Consider the following 24940-nt stretch of genomic DNA (forward strand, 5'->3'; position numbering starts at 1 on the left):
TCCTCCCCTCCTCCCACCTTCTTACTCTGACTTCACTTGTTCCTTCCAGTCCTGAATAAGGGTCTAGGCCTAAATGTCGACTGTTTACTCTTTTCCATAGGTGTTGCCTGTCCTGCTGAGCTTCCCCCAGCATTTGGATTTCCAACATCTGCAGATGTTCTATGTTACTGTTAGCTACAGACTTGGTCAGTAAGCATATGAGGGTCTTATGATGTGAGCATTATTATAAGATACTGATTTCCTGTTTGACCTGTTGTCAACAGCAGGACTTGATAGTTGGCATGGGAGTGGAGGGAAATATTGACCCAAACAAGAGAAAATCTGCAGATCCTGGAAATCCAGGCAACACACTCAAATATTGCCCAAATTGCATAAGGGCAGCTGCTTTAAGTTTGCCTCTGTGCCACGGCTCAGCAGTGAAGTTCGCTCAAAGGTGGATAAGGGATCTTAACCAGATTAAGAGCCTTTTCAACCAAAGATTTCAAATCTGATTTGGTGCCCATCTCCTCGTGCAAAATTCTGCAAATGCCCCCTTAGAGTGTTGCGGTTAGTCAAGAACGAAAGAAGGGGTCTCAGGCTTGCATTGGCTGGATTTTAGTATTACACATGAACTGTGTATAGCAGTTGGTTTTGTGGGAAGGTATGGAGGAATACCAATACACTTTCCATGTTATGAGAGTTAAGTAGCTACGAGCTCACAAATATACTTCACAATAAATTTCCAGTTTTAGGTATCTTAGAATTAAAGTTGCTACCTGCAGCTCAAAAAGAGGGAAAGAAAATTAGAGGAATAGAGAGCAAATGCAAACACCACCTCTCAAAAAAGAACAATGCTCTGGAAGTTTAACAGGCAGAAGACAAAAATTATCTGAGGAAGTCCAAGCACTCACATATCGTAATGCAAGTGGAAAATTACGGGCTGTCTATGAAAGCTCAGTGCAACTAGACAGTCAGCCATATGTTTCATGTTGCCCATAACTCCGTGCTCCCAGTGTTTTATCACTACCTCTGAGCAGCGGCTGTAGCAGCAGCATCCATAGCAAAGTGTCGCATTGCTCTTTCTTCCAAATACTTTTGTTCCCACTTGGTCATGTCAGCCTCCAGGGCCAGGATTCGTTCCTCCTTTTCCCGTAATGACTCCATCAGTGCTGGCGTATCGTACTCAGGAACGTTGGCCATCACGGGCCCACCATGTCGCTGCAACATTAAATAAAAGATTGGACTTTAAAATCAATCTGATTCCAAAGGTATCTGATTACTCAATTCCAGACATTTCTGATACAGCTGAAGGGTTCCTGCATCTGGCACCAATTTGTCCGCTCTGTACAGTGATCATAAATATAGTCTGGCAAAATCAAGAGAAGTAATTTTGTCAATTAATCAATTATAATGCCTAACGCATGCTACTTTTACTTCTGCTTTTTAAAATCTCTATTTAAGGCATGAATGATCATACTGCTGTGGAAACACAAGAAGGTTGATCATTGTCAGACTCCAGAAAAATCACCACTAACTTCCTATCTTTGATTACTTCATAGCCTGAATTACAATCCCACTTCTCTCATTACTATTCCATACTTATCATGCTGTACAGGTACAAGAGAAATACATTAGCAGCAAATGCAATGACATGCAAATAATATTAGCTGGCAAGAAATGGAGAACCAAAAGTGCTATGACAATGAAGCTTGATATCATCTGATTTTGTTGGTTATTTAGAAAGAATCTTTTTCTATTATGTGTTGTTTGGTTATCTTTGAATAAATTACTTTAGCTTTATTCCATAACTTCTGATGAGTTTGGACACAAGGAGAAGCTTTGGTTGAAATGAGCAGTTAGCAGAAGACCAGATCTATCATCTAACTATTGTTGACAGCAGAAGCAAAATTACTCATCGATTTTTATCATGAAAAGTAACTGATATACTCCCATTTTTATTAAACAAAATTCCACACATTGAAGGCAGATGAGGCCGGGGTTAAAAACTAGATGCAAGATCAACTGGGTTAAGGATTATAGTGGCAGAGTCAATTATTAACAAACGTGGCATAACATTACACAGAAAGTAAATCAGGGTTCAGGACCAATTACGTGGAGGAAGACATGAAGTACAAGAGGGTACAGAAAAAATTTAAAGTCATAGTTGTTAACATGTATAACCAATAGACATGAACAATGGTTCTTAGAATCTTGTGTATTCAGTGAATTCTGTAGCAATATCTTCAAATGTTAATTTGTTTTGGGCTAGACGTGTGAGTGTAAGATAATCTAGATCACAATGTGTTCCTCCAGTGGCAAAATATTATACAAGTGTTCATGATTTCATAAAAATAACATTTCATTTTGATATGCAAGATTATTTTTAGCTGTAGAAACAGACTTTGATCTAAATAAGCTATGGTAATTTTCAGCAGCAAATTAAATTTACAAATTTAAATAAGTAAACAAACATAGGCCTAGATTTTGTATTTTCACTGTCAAGATGTAAAACCAGACATCAATTTAACAGGAGTTTAACACAAATACCCAATACCTCCTTTACAATTTTTGCAATTTTTGCTAACAGAATCAAACAGAAACATTTGAATTGATACAGATTTAAAGTACATCCTTACAGATTTGCTATAGATTCTTGTTTTGTTGCATGAACTGTGAGTTTTTAAATAGAATATTACACTTTACCTCCTTGCCAATAAACACTCTTTTACTGAGAAAAATGACTGCATCTGGCTGACCGACTATCAACGCCCCCCCCATGAACTAAATAAATACATCTGACATTCATAAAATTCCAATACAAATCTGTCAACCTGCCCCTGCTATACCTCACTGCTCTCCGCTAACAGACTCATGGACCACTTCCCAACCCTTGGAGTCAATGCTCACCAAAGTTAGAATGATGAAATTCACAAACAGGCGCCTTTAAACCAACTAAGTCAAATACAAAAGTCATGGTTTTCTCAGGATATTCGTTTAATTCCATTTATTTCAATGGATCCCCTGGAGTTGGTGCGAGGTTTAAAGGCTGTTAAATCTCACCAAGTTGCTGTTCCAATGAAGTCCAGGGGTAACACACCGGCTCTGCATAGTGACCGTCAGTGTTATGGACGGTAAAGTGGAAAAGGTCTATGCCAACCTAAGTCAATGCTAGCACTGGACTTGAGGCCTACCACACTGAAAGGTAGGTAGTCCTGGCGGAAGTAAAGGAACCCAGGTAGAAACTATGATCTATCATAAATAATAAAAGGTACATTTGGTTTTGTTCCTAAGTTTAAGCATTAATTTTGTCTTCACATTTTCTATCTGCTCCATTTAGAGTATCTCCTGTATTCTAAAAATCACCCAAATATACCACAAAGCATATAGATTCTGTTTTAATGAACAGAAAATTCTCCAACTGACAGTTAATTAATCAAGGAAAAATGACAATTTAAACGCCTATTAAACTTAAATAATTATTAACATGCCTATCTTTGTCGTGTCTATAATTCAATGCTTTTGCTTTTGATCCAACAAGGCAGTGGAGTTCCTTCTGAGACAAATACAGTAGGATGAGTGAAAGCAGCAGTACCTGTTGCACTCGAAGAGATTCCAGCTCTCTCTCCAGCCGCGTGCGCAGCCTTCGTTCCATCTGTTCCCGCTTTTCACATGCAGCCTGCAGCTGTGCCAAGGCCTGTTGCAGCCTTTCCACCCTCTCCACGTACATCTGTTTCTTCCTCAACTGTCAAGAATACAATTTTTCAGCACCATCTTTCCATCTCTGACAACATCTACGAATTCTCAAACATTGTGAACAATAAGCAAACCTCACAATGTGCATTTCTGTATTTCTTTTCAATATACTCAATATCCAAGAATTAACTCCCAAGGATAAATATTCATCCCTGCTGACCTAAGCTCTGTTTGATCTATTTGCACAACATGGTAAGTTAGCCCTGTGTATAGAACTTCCAAAACAAAGTTTGATTTTAGTCCAATTAAATTTCAAAAACAGCTTAACTTGCTGAAGGTATTTGATCATGCATTCAGTGTATATGACCAAGTTTTAATTTCGATCTCTAGTACTAAGGTCAATCTGAAGTGCACAAATATTGAGTTTATTTCAGTATTCAGGAAACTAGATAAAAATGTTCAGATGTTGAAACACTGAAAAGATATACAATACAGAAGTAGTATTTCAGTTTATTTGACTTGTGGATAATGCTCAAAGCATCAGATGAGGCAGAAATTTTCTCTTCTCACACTGGCTCATGAGAATCTGATACACTTTAAGACAGTGATTATGCAAAAATAAAGCTGCCTTCAATGTAGTCATCTCCTAAAGGAATACACTTAATAAAAGCAAATTAGTATGTAGCCAAGGAAGGGTTCTCATATTGCTGCTTAAACACACTCAATTCCACTTGGCTTGTGATGGTGTTTTCTCTGGCTGGAAATACAGGAACCAATGGTCATGGTCTTGAAATGAAGGGATAATCATTCAGAATGGAGATAAGAAATCTTTCTCCCCAAGGACTAGTGAACCTTTATAATTCTGTATCCAAGTGGGTTGTGGATGCTCACTAACTGAGTGCATTCTAGACAGAGTTTTAATATTAGAAGAATGGGGTGTTAATACAGGAAAGCAGTACTGAGGTCTGTTACGTACCCCGTAACTGGGTTGCCAAACCAGCAGAAATGGATCACTCAGTTGGAGTCTGGAGTACTAGAACTAAGAAAGTTTTATTAAAGAAACAAGCAACACAGTAATCGAAAGGATAATAAATGCAACAATTCAACAATGATAACCACACATGTGCACAGAATTAAGATAACAGCATCAATCAAGCTCTATCGTTGTCTAGGGGTAAATGACCAATTTCAAAATGACTCAAAGTTCAGTCCAGTTTGTAGTTCAGTTCGCAGTAATCGTTGTCATGGCGATGGACAAGGTGGGGAAGAGAGACATAGAATAGGAACAACTCATCATTCAGCACAGCTTCACTCACAGACCAGCGAGATGGCTCACAAACAGCATTTGGGCGGGTCCTTGGTGATGTCACCTGAGGTCACCGACTGTGACCCCTCCTCCAGATGCGGTCGATCCTCTGCAGTGAACCCGGCACCCAGGCAAGGGCGGACACACACCGGGTTCCCGCTGATCGTACCTTTCCACCCTTGTCGTTGTCTGGCACTTCTCACCCACTCGTGAGAAGCGCACCGCTTCCAGGGTCTCGTTACCTCGGGTGGCGTGTGTGTCTGTCTTAGCGAACCTGTCCCTTTTTATCCCCCTGCTGGGGTATCGCCTGTCCATCACTTCAAACAGTTCAGGGTTCAAAGGGGGGAGCCGCTCCAGACAGCTCTTCCTCCCACATCCCTTCATTACACATCTCCAGACGCTGCTCCATTGTTCCTTATCTCTCCTTCCCCTGAGGGCAGGTGGCAGACCAACTGCTGATGCCACTGATGCTAGCCCAGGCCAGCAAACATCTTAATTTTATGTTTATTCTCGTAACAGGTCAAAGATGAACAATAATTCTATAAATCGCAGAACAAGCACGTGGGCTGAATTGTTGACTGCAGCTTTCTATGTGAAGAGATGTTTGTCACTGCAGGCACTTACAGAAAATGCTGGTTAAAAAAAGGTACTTTTATGAATGTGCAGTTGCAGTAGCAGGATCCACATTAAAATCATGGACAACTGACAGTCACTTCTGAATCTCTTCCTGACGAGTGCCTTGTCCCATTTGACTCTCCCACTTTACACCTTTTCTCTTTGTACCCCTTTCCCGTTTGTTTTGCCTCTCTTCTTTGAACATTCACCCAAGAGCTGCTGCTGCCCACAGGGAGCTCTAAATTTCAAAGCCTTGATTCAAAAGATTAAAATTTCAATATTTAACTGTTAAGAAGAACATCAAATATAGTGAGGCAAGGAGTCGAAGGAAATTTTTAGCAACACACACAAAAGGAACTCTAGGAGTCCGGCAGCATCTATGGAGGGGAATAACAGGGTCGATGTTTTAGGTTGAGGGCCTTCATCAGGACTAGAAAGAAAAGGGTAGAAGCCAGAGTAAGAAGGTGGGGATAGGGGAAGTTTTTACATTGTTTACTGGGAGCCCTAAAATATTAGAATTTCCCTTGCTAACTAAAGATGCACTTTATAAAATAAAAGCATTTCAGCTGCTATCCTAATCCAGTGTATAGTATATTCCATAGAAGTCTTAAAATATTAATTAAAAATTGGATACTTAGCTTCATTTGTTAACTTTGTGAATTCACCAATGACTATCTGCTCAACCTGCTTGAAGACATAACAACTGGGTGCAAGGACTTCCTTGGAACTTATGCCTGGCATTGACTGGTATCCAGAAGGGAGAATCTTGTGCCACAGAGTTCACTAGATCTTTGTGGAAAGCTTTAGTGAATACCAGCCAGAAGTGTAATTACAGTGTGGGAACAGTGAATCACCAAATACACACTGATAAACTATGTATATGCAATTTCACAGACTCTCAGTTTCTTATAAAATTACGAGAAACACTAATTATTTCATTTCATTACATTTGCAAAGTATGGCATATTAAGTTGAACTTCCAATACTGGAATATCCTCTGATTCTATGACAGATGCAGTCAGCCCAGTGCAAATTCAAATCTGGCATACGAGGAGTTAATAAATACATCTGATGCTCCATCAACCAAATTATTGTGCACAGGCCTATTTATTCTATAGGTTTTCTTGATTCAGAACTTATTGTTTACTTATTGTTTCAAAACACATCACAGAGCTTAACATAATTTTAACTTACCCAAGACATAAAATGCTCCCTTCAGAAACTACAACCTTGGAAGAATTAAAACATTGCATTCTCCATGTGGTAGAACATGGTAGAAACAGCAAGGAACAAACCAGATAATACAGCCTTTGAAGAGTTTCATCAACAACATATCCTAACATATTTTATTTACTTCGTTAAACACAGATTTTTACTCAGTTACTTTTTGTCCGCATACTGCAAATTAGCCTTTGTCTGAAGATGCTTTTGCTATGTCAGGGCACTTGCCCAGAGTCCTGAACACAGTGGTTTTGCATCCATTAAGTTATGAACCCTCATAAAAGTTCTCAGTTATTTTTCTTGAGGGTGAGTGTTTTGAAGCCTTGGCATAATTTGACAGATCAGAAGAACCTTGATGAATAGAGACAATCAGTCATTTCCAGCTGCTTATGCCATTTTGCCAAAATTTCCACCAAGAACCCCATAATGTTAAGGAATACAGTTTAGGAGAAGGTCCATGGAACTTAGAGCACTGACACAGTGGCTTGGACAGATTTTCAGGTGGATGATAAGAATTAGCATTTAGCACGCATGAACAAGGGGCCAATTGGGCACAGCCTTTAAAGTGTGATAAAGCTCCTAGGTAACATTTCAAAATATTTAGAATCATAAACAGAAACAAGATCAGAACCAGGTTTATTATCACTGATATATGGCATTAGATTCGTTGTTTTGTGGCAGCAGTACAATGCAAGATATAAGACACAAGGAATTATTGTGTTATAATAAATAAGTAATGCAGAAGAGTAGTGAAGTAGTGTTCACGGACTGCTCAGAAATATAATAGCAGTGGCAAAGAAGCTGTCCCCAAAACATTGGGTGTATACCCTTTTATGTTTGTTCTTTAATGAAGACAAATTTGCGTGAGTAAAAACACTAGAACTATTTTAATTACAGATTGGATTCAGCTCAATCATATTTTACTCCGGAACTCAGCCCACCAAGAATGTGTCTATGTCCCAAATACTAGTGTCACTTCCTGATCCGGGTGAAGCACCCACATTGCACACTTGGAACTGAAGTTCTTTATTATGTATAGACATAATAACACATCTTCCCCCTTTAACGAAAACAAACACAGTAGTATATCCCCATAAACCTGTAAAACACAATAATGCTTTCCCACAAAGATATTTACATTAACTTTAATTGTAATAAGCAAATACAGTCCCTTATTCACTCAGCAGCTCTCAATCAGTCTCCGAGATGGCTTGATGAATCTTTATTGTCTGCTATTTGTCTCCACAGTTGTATTGCTTTCACTTGCTGTGTAAATACTAGTGTCTTTTTGAGAATTTTGAACAAGTTTATTTCTCACATCTGCTGGCCACTTTGCTGTACTGACAGGTGACGTGTCACAATTATGGGTTGGAGCTTGTGGTCATAGATCCCCACGGTTCCTTCTCAAAGGTGTTCCTCGCTTCACCTGGATCTGGTAGGAATGTGAAGCAACTTCCTCTTGCACATATCCTTGTACGGACCATGCACTGGAATGGTCATCTCAGATTCGCACTTGATCTCCAGGTTTTGGATTGGTAAGCTTTTCACAGTCCTGTAATGATACTGTTTCAGTTTGTCTTTCTCTTTCTCCTTAAACAATTTGACTTGTAGGGGGTCCTTTAGGTGTCAACAGGTTTTTGTGCACTGGAAGGTTAGTGTGTATGTGTCGACCCATCAGCATTTAGGTTGGTGACAGGCCATTCTGCAGTGACACACATCTGTAAATCATCAGACATTTGTGGTAGTCCCTTTGTCCATCTTGCACCTTTTTCATGAGGCCCTTCACTACCTTGACCAACCTCTCTGCTAGGCCATTAGATTTGGGTGATGTGGGCTTGAAGTTGTATGTCAAACCACTGCCCCCCCTCCCCCAATCATTAGCCAAGGACTCATTCACAGCTAGAACATTGTTGACCATTGTCTGATACCACTTCTCATGGAACACCATGCCTCACAAACACAGTTTTCAGGAAGGTGATGACCGCTTTGCTGGATGTTGATTGCAGTGTTACAAACTCCGGGTAATTGGAAAATGACTCTGTTGTAACATTGTGACCCTTCCCATTACACTCAAACTAACGCATTTCAAATTTGAATGTCAACTTGTCTAGTACAGGTTGTAGTGTAAGCTGCTCTGCTTGCTGCTTTGGTCTGTAGGAAAGACATACCTCGCATGAAGCAGTGGTCTGGCTGATGTCTTGGTTCATTCTTGGCCAGTACATCACTTCATAAACGCTCATTTACATTTCTCCTCACCCAGATGCCCTTCATTATCTTCTGGAGCATTTCCTTATGTCGTGACACTGGAATCAGAAACCTGTTCCCTTTGAAGACCATATTTCCACTACTGACGGTTTGGCTCTACATGTACAATACTCCAGAATACACATTGGGCAATTGTTCTTTGTTGCTGGCCATCCTTTCTGTATTGTCCTTTAGAGTACTTTCATCGTTTCATCCGTCCCTGCTGCTGTCCTAATCTTCTCTTCTATCAGGAGATACTGAAATGCAGGTGTCAATCATGTCAACATAGGTCTGTATATCTACATGAATCCCTTGGACACTCTTTTCTTTCTTGTTGACTGCTGAAGACAATACATCAGCAGCAAATATATATATTCCCGGTATGTAAATCACATTCATGTCATATTTCAGCAGCCTAATCAACATGCACGGTAACCTCATGGGACAGTCATTCAGTGGTTTGGACATAACAGAGTCCAGTGGTTTATGGTCTATTTCCACTTTGAAAGCTTGTCCATTGATATACTGATGAAACCTTTCGCACGCATACATGCTGGTGAGATGCTCTTTCTCTATCTGTGCATAGTTGGTTTCTTCACTTGTTAAAGCCCTTGATGCATAGGTCACAGGTTGCCACGTGTCAGCATACTGCTGCAGTAGTACTGCTCCAAGGCTGTACTGGGATGCATCAGCCAGGATCTTAGTATACCTTTCTGGATTATAAAACTTCAGCACAGGCTCTTCAGTGAGGATTCATTTCAGCCTCTGGAAACATTCTTCCTGCTCATGAGACCAAATCCATTCATTTCGCTGCTGAAGGAGCGACCCAAGTGGTGCTGACACAGTTGACAGTCGAGGCATGAGCTTAACCAGGTAAGTCACCATCCCCAGGACGTCTCAATGGCTGGCAAATTTCTTGGGCCAGGCTTCACTACCTCTTCCAATATGACATCTCCTATAAACACCAAACTCATATTTCTCTTTATTTAATTTCTAATTTATATTAAGTGGCACGTCAAGCATCTGTCTCAGTCATGCATTATGTTCATCTTTGGTGGACCCCAAATGATGATATCATCCATCTTGATCTCGACACCAAGTATGCCCTCAAAGATCATGTAGATCTTTTTATGGCAGACTTCTGGTGTGGACAGGATTCCAAACAGTAACTGAAGGAAGCGTTATCTTCCCTCTGGTGTGTTAAAAATACAAAATCTCGAACTTGCCTCATCAACCTTTATCTGCCAAAACCCTGGACAATGTGTTGAGTTTGCTAAACCACTTGATGCCTGCAAACTAGGACATGATTTCCTCCCACGTTGGCAACTTAAAGTACTCTCTCTTGATGGCTTTAGTGACATCTCTTGGGTGTAGACATATCCGCAATGCTCCATTTTTCTTTTGCACAATGACCAGTGAGCTCACGAAATCTGTTGGTACTTCAATTTTCTGTATGACATTTATACATTCTATTTGTGACACCACTTCGGACTTCATGTTATGTTTGTTCTTTAACTGGTATGTTCTCTCCAGTACAGCCTGCCATTGTTAATTAAATGATAAATCTTGCTCCTTACTTTGAGAGTCTTGTAATCCACCATGGATAACTGATTTACCTGGGCTCTGGTGTCAAGCTTGAATAGAATTACTGTTTCATTCACAGTTACCATTTCATCAGCACCAGCAGTCTATAGAGAACCTACAAAGACTTCCTCCATTTCCTCAACAAACTTGTGCTTTTTCTCTTGGTAACCTCAGCTTTGCAGAACCTTGCAAAATGATTCTTCTTACCATAATTATTACAGGACTTTCCATAAGCAGGACAACAGCTTTAGGATGTGTCTACCTCCACATTTGCTACATTTACTGTTTGAGCCTACCTCTTTACTAGGCTGTTGCTTTGGGAAGTGCTTTGTGCTCTGCTCCCATTTTCACAGCATGCACTGTTGTTTCTGCTCTATGTAGCTCCTTAGCTTGTGCTTGTGTGGTCTCCGCTGCCCTACACATATTCACTGCCTTTTCTAGCATCAAATCTTCTTCACGGTGCAAGCCTTCTCTGAACACAATACCTGGTATTCCACAAACTATTTTGCCCCTTACTAGTGAGTCTCTCAAATCTCCAAACTCACAGGACTTACACAGTGTGTGAAGCTTAGTTTAGTATTGATCAAAGTTAGCACCTTGTTTCTGGTCACAGGAGAAGAACATGTACCTCTCAAACGTAACGTTTTTAATTGAGACAAAATACTCCTCAAACTTTGTCACTGGAGTGTTTAAGGCTATCTCATCAATTTGAAAGCTGTTATAGATGTCTAAAGCATCTTCACCAATTACATGTAGAAAGATAGATGCTTTCAATTTATCCTCCGTGCCTCTGGCTGTACTCACTGCTAAATACCTTTTGAATCGCTGTTTGAAGCATTTCCAGTTACCAGCTATATTTCCAGTAATCTTGCATAGCTGTGGGAGGACTCAGATTATCCACTGAGGGGTTTTTTAGGCTCTTACCTCAATTTCTTGGTGAATTTCGAGATGGTGTGCTCTCTTGCCAGCAGCTTCTCTCCATCAGAACCTAGCGTCCATTTCTTAGTCACTCGTGGTACTCAGTTATGTTTCATATTTAGGCCTCACGCTGACTTCTGACACCATGTTACGTTCGTTCTTTAAACAAATCTAAATTTGTGCCATTAAGAATGCTATAACTATTTTATCTAAAGATTTACAGAATGGCTCCAGCTTGACCACATTTTACTCCAACACTCCAGCATGCCAAGTATGTCCTGATCACCAACGCCACTTTTGGTTCTGGGTGAACCACCTACATTGCACACCGGGAACTGAAGTTCTTTATCATGCACACACAAACTAACACAAACCCTCAGGCTCCTGTATTTCCTCCCTGATGGAAGTAATGAGAGGAAAGAATTTCCTGGATAGTGAGGGTCTTTAACGATCAATGGCGCCTTCTTAAGGCACTGCCTTTTGAAGATATCCTCGATGTGAGGAGGCTAGTGCCCATGATGGAGGTGACTGAGTCGACAACCCTCTGCAGCTCTTTTCAGTCCTCTGCATAGCAGCTACCATAGTAGCCAGTCATGCAACAAGCCAGAATACTCTCCACCATATAGCTGCAGAAACTTGCTAAAGTCTTTGGTGATATATAAATTCTCTTCATACTAATGAAGTATAGCCACTGGCGTAACTTTTACATGATTGGATCAACATGATGGGCCCAGGATAGATTCTCTGTGATGTTGCTGCCCAGGAAGCTGAAGTTGCTCACCCTTTTCTACTGGTGACTGTGCAATGAGGACTGCTGTGAGTTCTCCTGAAGCCCACAGTCAACTCCATGGTCTTGCTAATGTTGAGTGCAAGGTTGTGGTTGCAACACCATTCAACCAGCTGATTCCTTTACGCCACCCCATTGCCATGTGAGATTCTGCCAACAACAGTCCTATCATTAGCAAATTTATAGATGGTATTTGTGCTGTGCCTAGCCAGGTATCATGAGTGTAGAGAAAGTAGAGCAGTGAGCTAAGCACAAATCCTTGAGGTGCACCCATGTTGATTGTCAGCGAGCAGGCGTTATTACCAATCTGCTCTGATTGTGGTCTCCCAATGAGGAAGTCAATGAACCAGTTACAGAGAGAGGTATAGAGACCCAGGTTTTGAAGCTTGTTGATTAGTAATGATTAGACTATAATCAATAAACAGCAGCCTGCCTGTTGTCCAGGTGGTCCAAGGCCAAGTGAACAGCCGTAAAAGGAACACAGAAAATATTTCTAAAATGTATGTATGACAATAATTTCATGCAAGCATGCTCTGCTTTGTACTTTACATGTGGGGTCATTTCCAAGGTGACTGACACAAACTTCAAAGGAAAATTTCCAATGGGCTTTTTAACGTTCCCAAGTTAAACTACTGGATTAAAAAGTTAGGATGATGGCAAGTGCTCTCACTTAAAGCACTATCTGTATTTCAGGGAAAAGCAGAGGGGCTTGGGAGGTTCTGGCAAGCAGTTAAGCTGGCAATGGTCAACTTGCTTTGATCTGTGCTTTTTACCCCTTGCTAAGGAAGTTCTTTGATTTATAACTGGGCTACTTGTTAAAAGACTATGAAGTTAGGATGGTAAGAACAGCTATATTTTGTAAACAGGATATGGTGGCAAAAGTTTAAATTGTCTCAACTTAGTTCCCAGTAGGACTGATCAAAACACAGCATTTTGCACCACTAAATTTGAAATGGTTGCCTCATTCAGAGACACCGCAAGGTTTAGAATGAGCTCAGTCCTGGCACAGCCTCAAGAGGAGGCACAGCAAGTATTTCAAAGACAACCTCAAGGCAAGCATGAAGTAATGTAGTGATAAAGTAATTCAATTATTGGAAGCTCACTCAGCACTTCTCTAGATGGACTAAGAATATGCTACAAGCAGCCAGCACTTTGAAACCACACAATGGCAACAGGAAATGGAAAATTGGGAAAGGCAGAAACATTGTGGCACCTCCAGTGTGAAGCCAAGCCCCTGTCCATCCCACATCTTTGGGTTGCCGAAGACTAGGATACTGCCAGATTGAACTATTCCCGTAAAATATTCCTTACCACACAATCACAAGCTATCACAAGCTATCTGAGATGTAAAATGAATCGTACTCTTGTGTCAAAACTCTCTGGATGTTGAAATTAATATGAATTCAGATTATAGTTTGGTTCTGTGCTTCGTATGAAAAATGAAAATGTTTAAATTCTTACACAAACTTTATACACTTTAATGGACATACAGAAACACATCTTTAAAAAAAGGGATTGCCTTTGAAAATATTTTAACCATACATTTCAACTGTGTTCAATCTCTGATGCCCAAGGGAAAAGTAAATGGGCTTTCCAAAAGTTGCTATGTAGTGAACTTCAGCTTTATTTTCTGTAAGGAATGACTTAAGCAAAAATGGACACAAAGGAGCATCAGCTAAGATAATTAACATACATTGACAAAGAACCAGGAATACGGATAATTGAAATTTAATGTTTTTGTGCTCAGTTTTGTTTTGACACACCATTTTCACAGCACTAAATTAATCTGTAAAAGTAGCAAATCTGTTTGACCTACTGTATACCAAATACCAACTGTGTTGAATCTGGCTGTCACCAAGGTGCACAATCAAATCAAACTAAATGATGCTCAACATTGTGATTATCAGCTCACCTCCTCCTCCAATCTGACCACCTTGGCCTGGGCATTGTTCAGTGCCTGTTCCAAGATTTCAATATGTTTTCTCTGATCCTCATTGGTTGAATGCACTGTGGCTAGTTCCATTTCCAGCTTTTCCTTCTCCTTCAAATACTCTTTGTCTACATTAAAAATGGAGAACAAGGTTAGCTCCGTGAAGCAGGTTTTCTGTTAGCTGGGATCAAGCCAGACAGACTCAAGCAGAAAGGAAAGCTAGTCATTTACCGTAGCTCATATTTCTCATTTGAAAATCTTTGCAGTTAAAGCTATATTCAATGAATTAGGTAGTAGACATTTAATATTTAGAGGCACTTGATTTTGTTTGTATCAGCAACCAAATAGGAAAAAAAATTACCAAGAATTTTTAAGAAAGCAAAATGCATTTAGTCTGTAAAAGTAATTCTTGAATTTTTAGTGCCAAAGAAAATCCATATGCTGTTATGTTTGTAATTTCCAATGATGGATGTTCACATATATTATGGAATTAGGACTAATAATGGATGGGGAAAACACTAATTAATGGGAACAATTAAGCTGGTGAAATTCATTGTTGCTCACTTTTCTTATTAGTCCAAATGGATTATTGATTTGCCTGTATTGAGTAATCAAAGTAAAAAAATCTGCACGATAACCTGCATCTCTCAGAAACAGATCAAAGCTTCACCTACAACTAATCTCTTTAAAATGCAATGATTAATGCTGTTTAGGTAAATGCAGCAACAGGTTTAAGATAAGTACCACTTAACTTGAGCAACAAAAAGAGATTAGAAATTCTTAGCATGCTATGCAGCACCTGTGTAAAAAGAAGCAGCGTCAAAATTTCATTACAGTAACACTTCATAAGAAAATTCAGGTCACGCAGCTAAAGCATTACACCCCTTCTTCTCCCCACAGATACTGCCTAATTTCCTCAGCACCTCAGCATTTTCTGTTCTATTTCAGATTTCCAGTATTCGTTTTATAACTTAAATAATTATACTGTTTCTTCTTATAAATAATAGTGCAAATTGTGCCACGTTTGACTAGTTGGGGGTGAGCCACGTAATTGGGCCAAAATGTGCTGGTTTTGATGTGTCCCAACCAACCAGAATCCACTGTACATCCGTGCTGACTCCTGCCAATTCCAGCAACATACATCAAAGTTGCTGGTGAACGCAGCAGGCCAAGCAGCATCTATAGGAAGAGGCGCAGTCGACGTTTCAGGCCGAGACCCTTCGTCAGGACTAACTGAAGGAAGAGTGAGTAAGGGATTTGAAAGCTGGAGGGGGGGGGGAGATCCAAAATGATAGGAGAAGACAGGAGGGGGAGGGATGGAGCCGAGAGCTGGACAGGTGATAGGCAAAAGGGGATACGAGAGGATCATGGGACAGGAGGTCCGGGAAGAAAGACAAGGGGGGGGGTGACCCAGAGGATGGGCAAGGGGTATATTCAGAGGGACAGAGGGAGAAAAAGGAGAGTGAGAGAAAGAATGTGTGCATAACAATAAGTAACAGATGGGGTATGAGGGGGAGGTGGGGCCTTAGCGGAAGTTAGAGAAGTCGATGTTCATGCCATCAGGTTGGAGGCTACCCAGACGGAATATAAGGTGTTGTTCCTCCAACCTGAGTGTGGCTTCATCTTTACAGTAGAGGAGGCCGTGGATAGACATGTCAGAATGGGAATGGGATGTGGAATTAAAATGTGTGGCCACTGGGAGATCCTGCTTTCTCTGGCGGACAGAGCGTAGATGTTCAGCAAAGCGGTCTCCCAGTCTGCGTCGGGTCTCACCAATATATAAAAGGCCACATCGGGAGCACCGGATGCAGTATATCACCCCAGTCGACTCACAGGTGAAGTGATGCCTCACCTGGAAGGACTGTTTGGGGCCCTGAATGGTGGTAAGGGAGGAAGTGTAAGGGCATGTGTAGCACTTGTTCCGCTTACACGGATAAGTGCCAGGAGGGAGATCAGTGGGGAGGGATGGGGGAGACGAATGGACAAGGGAGTTGTGTAGGGAGTGATCCCTGCGGAATGCAGAGAGAGGGGGGAGGGAAAGATGTGCTTAGTGGTGGGATCCCGTTGGAGGTGGCGGAAGTTACGGAGAATAATATGTTGGACCCGGAGGCTGGTGGGGTGGTAGGTGAGGACCAGGGGAACCCTATTCCTAGTGGGGTGGTGGGAGGATGGAGTGAGAGCAGATGTACGTGAAATGGGGGAGATACGTTTAAGAGCAGAGTTGATAGTGGAGGAAGGGAAGCCCCTTTCTTTAAAAAAGGAAGACATCTCCCTCGTCCTAGAATGAAAAGCCTCATCCTGAGAGCAGATGCAGCAGAGACGGAGGAATTGCCAGAAGGGGATGGCGTTTTTGCAAGAGACAAGGTGAGAAGAGGAATAGTCCAGATAGCTGTGAGAGTCAGTAGGCTCATAGTAGACATCAGTGGATAAGCTGTCTCCAGAGACAGAGACAGAAAGATCTAGAAAGGGGAGGGAGGTGTCGGAAATGGACCAGGTAAACTTGAGGGCAGGGTGAAAGTTGGAGGCAAAGTTAATAAAGTCAACGAGTTCTGCATGCGTGCAGGAAGCAGCGCCAATGCAGTCGTCGATGTAGCGAAGGAAAAGTGGGGGACAGATACCAGAATAGGCACGGAACATAGATTGTTCCACAAAGCCAACAAAAAGGCAGGCATAGCTAGGACCCATACGGGTGCCCATAGCTACACCTTTAGTTTGGAGGAAGTGGGAGGAGCCAAAGGAGAAATTATTAAGAGTAAGGACTAATTCCGCTAGACGGAGCAGAGTGGTGGTAGAGGGGAACTGATTAGGTCTGGAATCCAAAAAGAAGCGTAGAGCTTTGAGACCTTCCTGATGGGGGATGGAAGTATATAAGGACTGGACATTCATGGTGAAAATAAAGCGGTGGGGGTCAGGGAACTTAAAATCATCGAAAAGTTTAAGAGCGTGAGAAGTGTCACGAACATAGGTCGGAAGGGATTGAACAAGGGGTGATAAAACAGTGTCGAGGTATGCAGAAATGAGTTCGGTGGGGCAGGAGCAAGCTGAGACAATAGGTCGGCCAGGACAGGCAGGTTTGTGGATCTTGGGTAGGAGGTAGAAACGGGAAGTGCGGGGTGTGGGAACTATAAGGTTGGTAGCAGTGGATGGGAGATCCCCTGAGCGGATAAAGTCGGTGATGGTGTGGGAGACAATGGCCTGGTGCTCCTTAGTGGGGTCACGATCGAGGGGTAAATAAGAGGAGGTATCCGCGAGTTGTCGCTGTGCCTCGGCAAGGTAGAGGTCAGTACGCCAGACTACAACAGCACCCCCCTTATCGGCGGGTTTAATAATAAGGTTAGGATTAGTGCGGAGGGAGTGGAGAGCAGAGAGTTCCGAAGGAGTGAGGTTGGAATGGGGACAAGGTGCGGTGAAGTCGAGACGGTTGATGTCCTGTCGGCAGTTAGCAATAAAGAGATCCAGAGCAGGCAGAAGACCAGAGCGGGGTGTCCATGGAGAAGAGGAGGGTTGAAGACGGGAGAAGGGGTCATCGGTGGGGGTGGAAGAGTCCTTGCCGAAGAAGTAGGCTCGGAGACGGACACGGTGGAAGAAAAGTTCCGCATCGTGGCGAACACGGAACTCGCTGAGGTGTGGGCGAAGGGGGACAAACGTGAGGCCCTTACTGAGAACAGAGCGTTCTGCCTCCGACAGTTGAAGGTCGGAGGGGATGATAAAGACCCGGCACGGATGAGAGCTGGGATCAGAGGGGGGAGGGGGGAGACTGGGGGTGTCAGTGGAGAGGGGAGGGTTGGGCTGAGAGGAAGATGGAGTCTCTGAGGGCCCAGGAGTTGACGGTGGGATCTGAGGAAGACGGGGCTGCGGAGTGGTGGTAGGGGAAGGCCTCCAACCTGATGGCATGAACATCGACTTCTCTAACTTCCGCTAAGGCCCCACCTCCCCCTCGTACCCCATCTGTTACTCATTGTTATGCACACATTCTTTCTCTCACTCTCCTTTTTCTCCCTCTGTCCCTCTGAATATACCTCTTGCCCATCCTCTGGGTCACCCCCCCCCTTGTCTTTCTTCCCGGACCTCCTGTCCCATGATCCTCTCGTATCCCCTTTTGCCTATCACCTGTCCAGCTCTCGGCTCTATCCCTCCCCCTCCTGTCTTCTCCTATCATTTTGGATCTCCCCCTCCCCCTCCAACTTTCAAATCCCTTACTCACTCTTCCTTCAGTTAGTCCTGACGAAGGGTCTCGGCCTGAAACGTCGACTGCACCTCTTCCTATAGATGCTGCTTGGCCTGCTGCGTTCACCAGCAACTTTGATGTATGTTGCTTGAATTTCCAGCATCTGCAGAATTCCTGTTGTTTCCTGCCAATTCTATTTTTTTTTCTAAAGACCATTTTACAACTTCCTTGGCAATATGTTCTGGCATTTCTCATGTGACTGATGCCAAGTTAACTGGTGGGTATGTATATGCGTGTGTGTGTGTGTGTGTATATGTATATATATAAATAAATTACAGGGCATTGTGTCCAGGGGATTTACTGGCTCTCTGTTTTACTCACTTTTCTGCCAAAAAGCCTAAAGATGATTACTTTCATTCTTCATGCACTTTTACGCCTGTTACTTTATGTGCTTCTTAACATATTGTTTTGTGAAGGTAGGACAACATGCTTGTTTAATTTTCTGCTGTCTTCATCCCCCAAAAATAATTCTGAGACCCTTTTCCTAATTATTTGTTTTTTACTTATCTGTAGTGTTTTACAGTCTTTACACTCACTGCTAGATTACCCTCATGTTCCACTTTCTTTTTACTATCTGACATTGGAAAATGTACATTGATTATGGCACTTGAATGGCCACCAACCCTGTGAACTGAAAGATGCACAGTCTCTTGTTTGAGAGCATTTACACCCAAAAGTAACGATCTTCAAATGTGGCCTTACAGAACTCTCTACCAACCCATTATTGCAACCACTATACATGAATGAAGCAACTTTATAAATAACCTGAGCCGAGGCAATAATTTTAAATAGGAGCTACGTGATAATGATAATGACTGAGGCACAGCAGGCTTTATGGAAAAAGTATAGTCTTGGGCTTCATCTACGTATTTCCTATTCTCCATTTAGTATCAGGAACATATATACTGGCTTCATATTACAAACTGACTAAAGGCACCTTACAGGACTGTTACTAAACAAAATAAAAGGCAGACACACAAGGGAATTATCAGTATAAATGAGGAAAAGACTGGTCACAGAGGTAGCTTATAAGAGGAACCTTGTGAGAAGAACAAATTATAAAGAACAAACAAAAAAAGGTCCGGAAAGGACAGAATTCTAGCTGTTAGGGCCTAGAGTCCTGAAGATATTGTGGAGCAATTAAATTTAACTACAAACAAGAGGGCAGAATGGGAAACTACTGGTCTTTTGGAGGACTGCAGAGTTGGAGGAGACCAACAAAACTAGGGTGGAAAAAGGTCACAGGGGTGTAAAAACAAGAATGGGCAATTTTTCATCAAATTTTATAACTGAATAAGATGATACCATCGCAATCAAAATATTTGCCTCCCAAAATATTTAGGTATGACTAATCTGGACAATAGAGTAAACTGGTATAATAGCAATCTGATATCTCAATTTTTTCAACAGCTCTTTGGCTTATGATACCAGTGCTACCCAATTACTAAGCATAGTAGAATTCACCCTCATTTCCACATAAACATGGCACACATTAACTTTGGTTGATCAAAATAAAGGAAAAACATCAGCTGTGCAGCTACTGACACCAACGTGACACTATGTTTGCAATTATAATGAATTCCTTCATTGTCCTAGAGAGTAGTGTTATATGCTGATTATAATATGCAGAAAAATGCTTGAAATCTATTAAATTACTTGATTGTGGCCTCAAAGGTTTATTTACAATTCCAACTTCCTAATAAAATTTTATTGACTTTTATGATTTAACTTTCTAACAACCAGTATATTGTTGATTTTTTGCTTATATAAATAGCAAACAAAAGTAAAGAGCCTTCAACTATTGATTCAATCAATATCTTTCATAAATGGCAAGCAAGCGATACAACAGCCCAGTCTGATTGATCGCTACTAAAATGGAGCTGATGTTACATGAGACAACTGCAAGGATGGCTACCCCGTTCATGACATGAGGAGAATATCTCTAAAGCTCGCGAAAAGAATCAAATCCAAAATCCATTCCATATTTTACAATCACTGCTTTACATCCTGCTTTTCATCCCACCTTCCATCGATCTGGAAATTAAAAAGCCATTTTCACTCAACAGCTCAGGTACACAGCAGTGCAAAAATCATGGTAGATAAAACTAACTAATCAGGATTTGTCAATCGTTTACAACCTCAAGTATTTCCTTTCCACCAGTAACATTTACAGCATGAAAATTATAGAGTTCATCCGTGAAACAATCAGAATTCTGAAAACAATCCAGAATTTCATTTGGAAAACCTCCACACATTAATCCTGACAAGGTGAGGTTTTATTCATCAGTCATTAAACAGACAGGGCTGGAAATACTCAGCAGGTCAGGCAGCGTCTGTGTTCATATGCTTTTAGTTAAAGATGTGAAAATGATGACAGGTAAGTGCAGAATGCTTCAGCCATCATGTTGATGGGGCTTCTCTATCCGTGTAACAGAAGGATGATACGAAGTTCACATAGTTAATCAACTCCATCTCTCTTTCTGTTGTTGGTGAGGAACAGTTACAAGGCAATTATTGCAACACTTCAAAAATATTCACGGATCTGAGAACAGACATGACAATGCATTTTACAATCAATGCATTGTGTTATTTTACAACAATTAGAAAATATATCTTAGCATGGTTTATCTCCAAGATTCTCATACATTCATGTAATGATTCTGCTTACAATGACCCCAGTCATGATTCATCCAACTTCGGTTTAACAGCATAAGAAATATGAGCAGGATAGGACATCTGGCCAGCCAAGTCTGCTCTGCCATTCATTAACATCATGGTTGATCTGGCTGTGAACTCAGATCCATCTATCTGTCTTTTCCCCATAACCCTGAAGTTCCTGCCCCTCAAAAATCTATCTGTGTCATGAATATATTTAATGAGATAGCCTCTGCTGCTTCCCTGAGCAGAGAATTCCACAGATTCACCATTCTCTGGGAAAAACAGTTTCTCCTCACCACTGTCCTAAATTTATTCTCCCTAATCTTGAGGCAACGTCCCCTAGCTCTAGTCTCAACTACCAGTAGAAACAACTTTCCTGCCTCTATCTTATCTATCCCTTTCATAATTTTGTGTTTCCATAAGATTCCCTCTTACTTTTCTCAATTCGAGCGCCTATAGTCCCAGGCGATTTAATCTCTCCTCAAAGGTTAACCCTCTCAAATTTAGAATCAACCTGGTGAACCAGTTCTGCACCGCCTCTATCGTTCCTCAAGTAAGCAGACCAGAACAGCATGTAGTACACCAGGCAAGGCCTCACTGGTACCCTGTAAATTTGCAGCATAACCTCCCTGTTCTGAAATTCAATTACTCCAATAATGGCCAACATTCCAATTTCCCCTTGATAACCTATTGGACCTGTAAACTAACCTCTAGTAATTCAAGCACAAACACACCCAAGTCCATCACCACAACCATATGCTGCAGCCTTTCAACATTCCAAAGTGGATGACCTCACATCCTGCAATACTATACTCAATCTACCAGGCACAGTGTATTATGCCTCAACCATGGAGACTACAATGGAATGAGGGAGGATTTAGCTAATGTAGACTAGCTAATGGTGACAGACTATATGGTAGGACGGTTGAGAAACACTGGAAGACTTTCAAAGAGATTTTTCATGGTGCTCAACAAAAGTATGTTCCAGTTAAAAGTATGGACAGTAAGGAGGGGGAGAGCCAGCCTTGGATAACTAAGGAAACAATAGAAGGCATCAAACTAAAAGCTTGTGCGTACAAAGTCGCCAAGAGTAGACTGGGAAAACTTTAAAAAGCAACAGAGAACCACTAAGCGAGCAATAAAGGGAAACTAGATTACGAAAATAAACTAGCACAAAATATAAAAATGGATACTAAAAGTTTTCATAATTATATAAAGCAGAAGAGGGTGGTCAAATTGAACATAGGTCCCTTGGAGGATGAGAAGGGGGAATTGATATTGGGTAATGAGGAAATGGCCAAGACTTTGAATGACTATTTTGTGTCAGTCTTCAAGATGGAGAACACATCTAACATGCCAAAGAGAGATGTTATGGATGTGATAGGTGGTGAGGATCTCAATACAATAGCTATCACTAAAGAGATAGTGCAGAACAAAGTTGTGGGCCTGAAGATTATTAGGTCCACTGGTCTTGATGGAATGCATTCCAGGGTGCTGAAAGAAATGGCAGAAGTTATAGTAGAGGCTTTGGTGATAATTTACCAAAATTCTAAATGACAATAAAAGAGGACTGAGGGTTCTCATAATCTAAAATTCTCTGGATTCTGGACAGGTCCCGGCGATTGGAAAATGGAGAATGTCACGGCACTATTCAAAAAAGGATGTAGGCAAAAGGCCAGTTAGTTTTAAACACAAAATATTCTGCAGGTGCTGGGGTCAAAGCAACACGCACAAAACGCTGGAGGAATTCAGCAGGTCTGGCAGCATTCCTGGAAACGAACAGTCAACATTTCAGGCCGAGACCCTTTGAAGGGTCTTGGCCTGAAATGTTGACTGTTCATTTCCACGGATGCTGCTCGACCTGCTGAGTTCCTCCAGCATCTTAGGCCAGTTAGTTTAACATCTGTCGTTGGGAAAATGCTTGAAGCTATTATTAAGGAAGAAATAGCAAGGCATCTGGAAAGAAATGGATCCATCAGGCAGACGCAATATGGATTCAGCAAAGGCAGGTCCTATTTGACAAACTTACTGGAGTTCTTTGAGGATATAATGAGCAGAGTGGATAGAGGGGAACAGATGGATGTTATTTACTTGGATTTCCAGAAGGCATTCGATAAGGTGCCACATAAAAGAATTATCCATAAATAAGGATGCATAGAGTTGGAGGATTATATATTAGCATGGATAGAAGATTGGTTAACTAATAGAAAGCAGAGAGTTGGGATATACGGGTGTTACTCCCGTTGGCAATCCGTGGTGAGTGGTGTGCCACAGGGGTCGGTGCTGGTCCTGCAACTGTTCCCAATATACATGAACGATCTGGAAGAGGGGACCGGGTGTAGTGTATCTAAGTTTGCTGATGATACTAAATTGAGTGGAAAAGCAAGTTGTGCAGAAGATACAGAGAGTCTGCCAAGAGATATAGATAGGTGAAGTGAGTGAGCACAAGGGTCTGGCAGATGGAGTACAATATTGGTAAATGCGAAGTCATCTACTTTGAAAGGAAAAATGGAAGAGCAGATTATTATTTAGACGGATTGAATTTAAGAGCAGGGAGGTTATGCTGCAACTGTACAAGCTACTGGTGAGGCCACAACTGGAGTACTGTGCGCAGTTCTGGTCTCCTTACTCTAGGAAAGATATAAAAGATGCTGGTGAATGTAGCAGGCCAGGCAGCATCTCTAGGAAGAGGGAAAGTCGACGTTTCGGGCCGAGACCCTTCATGGTTGATCTGAACACACTTTTGTGTGTGTTGCTTGAAATTCCAGCATCTACAGATTTCCTCATGTTTGCGTCGAGGAAAGATATACTGGCTTTGGAGCGGTGCAGAAGAGGATCACCAAGATGATTTCAGAGATGAGGGGGTTAGACTATGAGGAGAGATTAAGTCACCTGGGACTGTACTCACTGAAATTCAGAAGAATGAGAGGAGATCTTATAGAAACATATAAAATTATGAAAGGGATAAGATAGAGGCGGGAAAGTTGTTTCCACTGGCAGGTGAGACTAGGACTAGGGGCCTCATGTTTAGGGGCAATAGATTTCGGATGGAGACAAGGAGGAACTGCTTTTCCCAGAGAGTGGTGAATCTGTGGAATTCTCTGCCCAATGAAGCAGTGGAGGCTACCACAGTAAATATACTTTAGACAAGGTTGGATGGATTTTTGCATAGTAGGGAATTAAAGGTTATGGGGGAAAAGGCAGGTAGGTGGAGATGAGTCCATGGTCAGATCAGCCATGATCTTGTTGAATGGTGGAGCAGGCTCGATGGGCCAGATGGCCTATGCCTGCTCCTATCTCTTATGTTCTTATGTATCTTTGTTCAGTCACTTAACCCATCTATATCTCTCTGCAGACTCACCACATACTCTGTGCAATTTGCTTTTCTATTCAATTTAGTATTACAGCAAACGTAGATATAGAAACATAGAAACATAGAAAATATATACTGTATGTTATAGTCCTTCCCCTCTTTCAAATCATTAACAGTAAAGAAAATGTGGGGCACCCATTTTGAGCAAAAAATTCAAAGGAATTGAGCAGAACATTTCTGAAGATCAGATGCAATTGAGATTTATTAATAATTCTTGATCCTCAGCTATTTTTAATTGCAGCACAGAATCAAAAGAAAATAAAAATATTGATTGAGCCACAGTTAGAAAACTGAATGCAGCTTCTGAATCCTTCTTTAGTAACATACGTCAAAGACCAAGTAAAGGATACAAAGGAGATCAATTAATTTCATGTCAGTTATGAAAACGACAGAAAACAGATCAC

General features: G+C 41.4%; 1 protein-coding gene across 7 annotated transcripts in view; it reads right to left on the reverse strand.

The window, feature by feature from the left end:
• Positions 1–24940, reverse strand: part of amotl1 (angiomotin like 1) — a 159551-nt gene that overhangs the window by 12954 nt on the left and 121657 nt on the right. For all 7 annotated transcript variants that reach the window (XM_063053836.1, XM_063053834.1, XM_063053839.1 and 4 more), the window contains 3 exons: positions 14260–14405; positions 3572–3721; positions 1007–1197 (listed from right to left, as the gene is read on the reverse strand). In XM_063053836.1, the coding sequence (XP_062909906.1) occupies positions 1007–1197; positions 3572–3721; positions 14260–14405 (487 nt within the window). The remainder of the gene's footprint in view (positions 1–1006; positions 1198–3571; positions 3722–14259; positions 14406–24940) is intronic.

This window comes from Mobula hypostoma, chromosome 7 (assembly GCF_963921235.1).
Source record: "Mobula hypostoma chromosome 7, sMobHyp1.1, whole genome shotgun sequence".
NCBI lineage: Eukaryota > Metazoa > Chordata > Chondrichthyes > Myliobatiformes > Myliobatidae > Mobula > Mobula hypostoma.